General features: G+C 46.0%; 1 protein-coding gene and 1 long non-coding RNA gene across 4 annotated transcripts in view; one reads left to right on the top strand and one right to left on the bottom strand.

Annotated features, from left to right (window-relative positions):
• Nucleotides 1-1,409: 1,409 nt before the first annotated feature.
• Nucleotides 1,410-7,875, bottom strand: LOC122471450. The gene is made up of 3 exons (XR_006294190.1): nucleotides 7,576-7,875; nucleotides 7,179-7,239; nucleotides 1,410-1,738 (listed from the first exon to the last, which is right to left on the bottom strand). It is a non-coding gene; the product is annotated as an uncharacterized LOC122471450 (long non-coding RNA).
• The window catches only part of ITGAL (integrin subunit alpha L), a 43,142-nt gene continuing 41,839 nt past the window's right edge, over nucleotides 6,601-7,903 (top strand). The window contains exon 1 of one of the 3 annotated variants that reach the window (XM_043560053.1): nucleotides 6,601-6,850. In XM_043560053.1, the coding sequence (XP_043415988.1) occupies nucleotides 6,601-6,850 (250 nt within the window). The remainder of the gene's footprint in view (nucleotides 6,851-7,903) is intronic. The other 2 variants (XM_043560055.1, XM_043560054.1) reach the window with 2 other exon arrangements.

The raw sequence follows: 7,903 nt of genomic DNA, 5'->3' as shown, positions 1-7,903 counted from the left end.
CCGATTCATCCTGGGTTTGTAGGCAGTCAGGCCTGGTGGATTGGGGGGTAAAGGGGAGAGGGAGGCACCAGCCTGCTTTTCCAGCTGCCCTCTACATCAGCCAGGCATGCCCCGAGGCTCCCTGCTGCCACACCCTTGCTTATTCAACATGTTATTCATTTAAGCACAGGAGAAAGGGTTCAGTGTGGCCCTACTGTGACTGGAACGAGAGAGGCCATCGGGAATGGAGGTAGCCTTTCAGTTGTCACCGTTCCCTGTTTGTAGACCTCATGAATTCTCTCTCATGACATCTATTTCTCTGCATTTCTGCCCTGTTCTCCCCTCACTTATGACTATCCCCTCTGTGTCCTCCAAGTTTCTGTTCTGGAGGGACCCAACTTCTTTCTAACCTGCCACCAGTGTATTATTTAATTTTATATATTAAATTTTTTTAATGTTTATTTATTTTTGAGAGAGACAGAGACAGAATGCGAGTGGGTTGGGCGCAGAGAGAGAGGGAGGCACAGAATCCGAAGCAGGCTCCAGGCTCTGAGCTGTCAGCACAGAGCCTGATGTGGGGCTCGAACTCACAGACTCTGAGATCATGACCTGATCTGAAGTCAGATGCCCAACCGACTGAGCCACCCAGGCGCCCCTATATTAAATAAATTCCTGACTCTGGGAATTCAGGCCTCTTCTTTCAACTCCTTCAACCTCTTCTTTTCGGACAATACAGCTTTTTGGTCCTAAGAGTCTAGACCCTGGAAAGCTTAATTATCCTTAGGGGCAAGGGAAGCCCCAAGCATTCACTCCTCGGTGAATACTTGCTGACTAAATATTTACCTGCTATGCTCCAGGCACTGTTTTAGGTACTGGGGATACAGCAGTGAATGGCAACAAGAAACAGTATTTCTGCCCTGGTGGAGTTCATATTCTAACAGGTGGACAGTAAACCAGATGGATAAGTAAATTAAATACTATAAGCTGAAGCCCTATAACTGCTAAGGAGAAAAGTTCAGAGGAGATGATCCAGGAATGAGCCATGAGGCTTTCTTGGGAAACCCAAGGAAGAGAAGAGCAGGTGCAAAGGCCCTGGGGCAAAGGTGTGTTGGACTGAACAAAGAGCCAGGACAGCAGTGTAGTTGAAAAGGAGTGAGCAAGATGGGGACTAGATTTCAGAAAGATAGTGAGATGTATCTGACAACTTAAGTCCCTCTAGGCCACAATGAGAACTTTGGCTTGTATTTTGAGTGAAATGGAGAACCACCGAAGGGTTTTGAGCAAGAAAGCAGCATGATCTGACATATATTTTTATTTTATTTTTTTAATGTTTATTTATTTATCTTGAGAGAGAGAAAGAAAGAGCAGGGGAGGGGCAGAGAGAGGAGAGAATCCCAAGCAGGCTCCTTGCTGTCAGCACAGAGCCCCACATGGGGCTCCATCCCATGAACCATGAGATCATGGCCTGAGATGAAACCAGGAGTCAGACGCTTGACCGACGGAGCCATCCAGGCTCAGCCCCATGACTTGTATCTTTAAAGGATCCTCCTGGCTGCTGTATGGAGAACAGACTACAGCAGGGGCAAGACTGGAAGCAGGGGACCAGTTAAGGGACCGCCACAAAATCCTGGCACTAGGTGATGGTGGCTTGGGCCAGGGAATGAGCAGTGATGAAGATGAGAAATTGCTGCACACAAAATCTTGTTCACTCTCCTGCACGGAGCAAGAGAAAATTCTCTCTCATCGTTTACAGATGGACCTATAGAAAAATAAGACATATTTGAAATCATTTTACCTTACCACGGACACAGAAGAGCTGAGGCATCCAGGCCGTTGGCTTCATCTTAGATGCACAGATCCTGGGTACCCCAGAACTTCCCAGCGTAGGATCACATTTGTCACTCCTCTGTGACATGATATGCCTGAGTCCATTTTCATGGAACAGTTGGTAAGTGGAGCAACTAAGCCATCCTGAAGAAAGCTGGCATCTTTTGGGTTCAGTCTATCTGAGGCTACCTTGCCCTTGGTTAGCTGTCTCCCTGCCAGCACGATCAGTTTCCTTTTCTTTTTTCTTTTCTTTTCTTTTCTTTTCTTTTCTTTTCTTTTCTTTTCTTCTCTTTTCTTCTTTTCTTTTCTCTTCTCTTTTCTCTTTTTCTTTCTCTTTCTTTCTTCTCCTCTTCCTCTTCCTCCTTTTTTTAAAATTTTTTTTAATGTTTGTTTATTATTGAGAGACAAAGAGACACAGAGAGTGAGTAGGGGAGGGGCAGAGAGAGGGGAAGACACAGAATCCGAAACAGGCTCCAGGCTCTGAGCTGTCAGCACAGAGCCCGACTTGGGGCTCGAACCCACAAACTGTGAGATCGTGACTTGAGCCGAAGTCACTCACCTAACCAACTGAGCCACCCAGGTGCCCCTCCTCCTTCTTCCTTAGAGAGAGAAGGCACAAGTGAGCGAGGAGCAGATTGAGAGAGACAGAGAGACAGAGACAGAGACAGAAAGAAATGGGGCTCACCCAAAGCAGGGCTCATATTTACAGAAGCAGCTCATCTGATGCGTGCCTGATGCGGGGCTCAAGCTCCCGAACCCTGAGATCGTGACCTGAGCCGAAGTCAGATGCTTAACCGACTGAGCCACCCAGGCGTCCCTCTTTCCTATTCTTTTTTAAGATTTTATTTTTAAGTAATCTCTACAGCCAACATGGGGCTCAAGCTCACAACCCTGAGATCAAGAGTCACGTGCTCCCCTGACTGAGCCAGCCAGGCGCCCCTGGCCTGTCAGTTTCATACTGCTCATTTGATGCAGCCAAGATAACATCAAGCAGAAGGCTCCTACTGCAGCTGCTTTCCTCAGAAGTGGGTGACAGTAAGGCCAATGCTTTGAGTTTCATAAAGTCCTCTCTAGATGCTTCATCTGTTTGAACACTGATGAGTCATTTACTAAATCGGAGCACAGAGTCTAGAGAGGCAACAAGGCCCTTGCAAGCCATGCCAACAAGCTTGGAGATGATCGTGTGTATGCAAAAGGAGAATCATCAGAGGTTTTAAAGCCTAAGAGAGACAAGCTCAGGTTTCTCTAGGTTAATATGGACCTTCCCCAGGAGGTGGAACCTTCTCTAGAGGCAGGAGAGTGAAGAAAGGAAGAGCTACAGTGGCAGTAAATTGTTCCCGTGAGAATTGATGGGCGTTTGGGCAAATGGAATGGAACTGAGAGACCCAACTGAGCCCTCAGAGAACAGACTATTTGAGATATGATAAAGGCCTGTGACTAAGGAAGAACTGTGTGTGTGTGTGTGTGTGTGTGTGTGTGTGTGTGTGTGCGCGCGTGCGCCCACAAGTGTGCAAGGAACATCCTGTCTCAGGACTTCCCCACGTGGTCCCAGCCTCAGATGTCTGCAACCCAACTCTTCAGGGAGTCATCTGCTCTCTCCAACATGGAACCTCTGATTCCCTAGAATCCTTGGGGCTTCCTTGTACTTTTGAGGCTTCCTCAGATTTATAGACCTCAAACAGAAGGGGGAAAAATGTTCTTTTGCTCTTTTAAACTGAAAACCAGGGGCACCTGGGTGTCTCAGTTAGTTGAGTATCCGATTCTTGATTTTGGCTCCAATCATGATCCCAGGGTTGTGGAATCGACTCCTGCATCAGGCTCCATGCTAAGATTCTCTCTCTCTGTCTCTGTCTCTGTCTCTCTCTCTCTCTCTCTCTCTCCCTCTCTCTTCCTGCCCCTCTCCCCCCACTCATTCTTGCTGTCTCTTAGTAAATAAATTAAATGAATTAACAAACTGAAAAACAAAATCTGATAAATATGTAAATCAGTATACTTACCTGCTGAAGCATACACATAGACTATAATCCAAGCAGTAGAGACTTTGAGATCATTTCCTGAATTCCTTCCATCCCAGGGGTTGTTACAGATACACTTGAAGTTTCTATAAACATAAGCCCTGATTCAAGAATCTAAATTTTGAAGATGGCCTAGAAGAAAACCTTTACTCTGGAGAGGGCTGATTTGACAATTAATTCTGGGTTAGATGCTCTGTGGGAAGATAATTAGTTTTTCCAAACACGTCCAACCTGTATGGTTAATTATTAGAACTGACATTTTTTTTTTGTCACAAAGAATCTATGGCTCTAAATTATTACCAGTGGTTATTTTTGAGATTTAGGAGTTGGGGTGGATGTTAAAAGAGAGTTTTCTTCCTTTTACTTTACATGCTTCTGTAATGTTTGAATTTTTTTTAATTTTATACTTTTAAAAAATGTTTATTTTTGAGAGAGTGGGGGGGAGGAGCAGAGAGAGAGGGAGACACAGAATCTGAAGTAGACTCCAGGTTCTCAGCTGTCAGCACAGAGCCCAACGTGGGGCTCCAACTCACAAACCGTGAGATCATGACCTGAGCTGAAGTGGGATGCTTCACCGACTGAGCCACCCAGGCGCCCCTGTAATGTTTGAATTTTTAAGTGTGTGTTCTTTTTTGTCATCTCAGAACAATAGAAAAGAATTTGGTCAGATGTAAATCATAACCACTGCACAGAGGACCAAAGGAATCAGTCTGAATAATCTGATTTTAACTGAATTTGAAAAAGACTACCTGATATTATCTAAGTACTAGGAGGCAACTTGTCACATTGTAGCTGCCTAGCAGCAGATTATAGATAATCTGTCTGCAAAAGCCTTCCCCAGGGACAGCTACTGAAAGTGGCTTTGCAAGCTGAACAGGATTTCTTCACAACAGAGGGAGAATCTGAAGGTCCTTCCCACTTTCCCATAAGTGAAGACAAGTTCCTCAATTCTGTTGTGCTTTTAACTATTTGTATTTTTTTTTAGTTACATAACTTATACATCCTCATTGTAAAAAAAGATCTGACAATACAGAAATGTGTCAACGTTATTCTTCAGAGATAACCACTGTTTGGGAGTTTGGTTGTGTGTCTTTTCAGATTTTTTATACACACACGCGCAATTTCAACTTCTATTTTTTTATTTTTCCATCTGATTTCTTTCATGACACAGTGATTCACTTTTATGGGTGCTCTCTATAAATTGCCAAATATTATAGATTGAATTCAGCTTTCCTTTTTTTTTAATTTAATTTTTAATTTTTTAAATTTATATCCAAATTAGCATATAGTGAAACAATGATTTCAGGAATAGATTCCTTACTGCCCCTTACCCATTTAGCCCATCTACCCTCCCACAACCTCTCCAGTAACCCTCAGTTTGTTCTCCATATTTATGAGTCTCTTCTGTTTTGTCCCCCTCCCTGTTTTTATATTGTTTCCCTTCCCTTATGTTCATCTGTTTTGTCTCTTTAAGTCCTCATATGAGTGAAGTCATATGATTTTTGTCTTTCTCTGACTAATTTCACTTAGCATAATGCCCTCCAGTGCCATCCACGTAGTTGCAAATGGCAAGATTTCATTCTTTTTGACTGCCAAGTAATACTCCATTGTATATATCTACCACATCTTCTTTATCCATTCATCCATCGATGGACATTTGGGTTCTTTCCATACTTTGGCTATTGTCGATAGTGCTGCTATAAACATAGGGGTGCATGTGTCCCTTCGAAAGAGCACACCTGTATCCCTTGGATAGATGCCTAGTAGTACCATTGCTGGGTCTAGGGTTGTTCTATTTTTAGTTTTTTGAGGAACCTCCGTGTTGTTTCCCAGAGTGGCTGCACCAGCTTGCATTCCCATATTTTTCATTTTTTAAAGATGGAATTCACATACTGTGAACCTCACCATTTTATTTATTTATTTATTTATTTATTTATTTATTTATTTTCTTAATGTTTATTTATTTTTGAGTGAGAGAGAGAGAGAGAGACAGAGGGTGAGCAGGGAGGGGCAGAGAGAGAGGGAGACACAGAATCTGAAGCAGGCTCCAGGATCTGAGCTGTCAGCTGTCAACCTGATGCGGAACTCGAACTCAGGAATCGTGAGATCATCACCTGAGCCAAAGCTGGCCGCTTACCAACGAAGCCACCCAGGTGCCCCTTATTTTGGTTTTGATTTGCATTTCCCTAACGACCGATGATACTGAGCATCTTTTCTATGTTAGTGGCTATTTACATGTCATCTTCAGAGAAATGTTTATTTAAACTCTCTGCCCATTTGAAAAGCTGGGTTATTTGTCTTTTTACTGTTGAGTTACAAGAGTTCTTTGTATATTCTGGATACAAGTCCTGTGTTAGATATGAGATTTGCAAATATTTTCTCCCTTTCTGCGGATTTTTTTTTCTTTTTTGTTTTTTAGAAGAAAAATAAGTCACTAACTATACTGTCTGTAACTTGCTCTTTTTCTTCAACAGTGTATTAGGGGCATTTTTCAATGTGAAGAGAAAGCTATCTCATTCTTTTTCTTTTTCCTACCTATTTCTTTCCTTACTCTTTTTTTTTTTTTTTTTTTTTGTGGCATCCCATTATGTTTGTACCACAGTTTATTTGACCAGTCCTTTACTGAGTCTTCCATTTGTGTTGGTGAAAGACAATGGATCAGCAGGCCTTGGGCAGAAGAGGTGGTCATCTGCCTACCGTGTCGTCTGCTCCTGGATGATGTGAAAATGCAAGCAGGCACAGGAAATGTCTCTAACCTGGTTACACTTCCTCTCAACTCATGCGGTTTCACAACCCCTACAGGCTCACCCCCACCCAGTGTCACCAGGCTGGCGCCTCTGTGAGAAAGTCCCACTGCAAGAGGCCCTGGGGCATTGTCATTTTCCTCTTTGACCCTGTCTGGGTTGTCAGCGAATCCCCAGGGCTCTCTGAACCTGGAGCCTTCCTTGGTCAGGTCCCTGCGGCCGCTGGAAGGATGAATTCCTGCACCATCGTAGTGAGGCTGCTGCTGTCTGGGCCTCTTTTCTTTGGTAGGCAAGGGAACAGGGGAGGGTCGGGGAGGGGACATGTGTCTGTGGCCAGGGGAAGGGCAGGGTTTTGTGGAACTGGACTACTGAGCAGTGGCTTTAAGGGTGGGAATGGCCTTAGCTGATGTGAGGATCAGGAGTCTTGAAGGGAAAAGGGGGAAAGGAAAGAGAGTCCGAAGTAGAGGCAAGGTATGGAGGAAAAGACAGAGAAGGGAGATACAGGCGGCAGTAGAGACGTGGAGTGAGGTCTTAGAAAAAGGCAGATGGCTAATGGGTACCTGGAGCTGGGCTGGGGTCTGGGCCTGCCCTCTCTGGGGGTGAGTCCATTCACCTGAACAAATGGCGAGCAGCATCTCTGCCATCCCAGGATGCTGTGGAAATAAGCCTGGTGCCTGGAAGGAAAGCAGGGCCAGAATGGACAGTTAGGGGCTTGCAGAGGATGCCCAGGCTGCTTGGGGGGTGGGGGGTGGGGGGGGTGGCATGGGGGAATCTGAGAGCTAAGGAAGAGACTGGTGCATGGTGGCGTGGGCAGTAAGGGAGCATGAGATGAGAGGCAGCTTCACAGAAATCAGGGGATCCTGAAACTCTGAGTCTGTGGAAGGAGGCCGGAGGCTAATTATCTTGGGCCGGCGGCCCAAGGGAGAAGTGGGTGTGTAGGGAGATGCACTCTGCTATGGGGCAACCGCACGGCCTGGGGGACGCCTTCCATCTGCCACTATCTCACGGACCTCCGCCTTCTCATCCTTCCTTCTTTGCAGGGAGGCCAAATGGGCTCTGGGTAGTAGGGAGTCGCTCCTTCCAAATTTCCCCGGGGTCAAGGCAGTCAAAGGGGAAGCCCAAGGGGAAAGGTCCGGCTCCTTCTGGGGCGTAGGCAGCTGGCTGCGGGGGCGGAGGAGGACAGCACCAGGGTTTTGTGGGTGGACCCACCCACTTAGGGCACGTGGGCGCCGGCCAATCGGCGCCCGTGGCTCTGGGGGCGCGTGCGGGGTCGCTGGCCAGCGGAAGTGGCTGACCGCACCTCCCCCCCCCCCGCCCCCGCCCCCCCACCGTCTCCCT

The sequence above is a fragment of the Prionailurus bengalensis genome, chromosome E3, assembly GCF_016509475.1.
Source record: "Prionailurus bengalensis isolate Pbe53 chromosome E3, Fcat_Pben_1.1_paternal_pri, whole genome shotgun sequence".
NCBI classification, from domain to species: domain Eukaryota; kingdom Metazoa; phylum Chordata; class Mammalia; order Carnivora; family Felidae; genus Prionailurus; species Prionailurus bengalensis.
The sequence above is the reverse complement of the archived record's forward strand: the minus strand, read 5'-3'. Positions and strand labels throughout refer to the sequence as shown.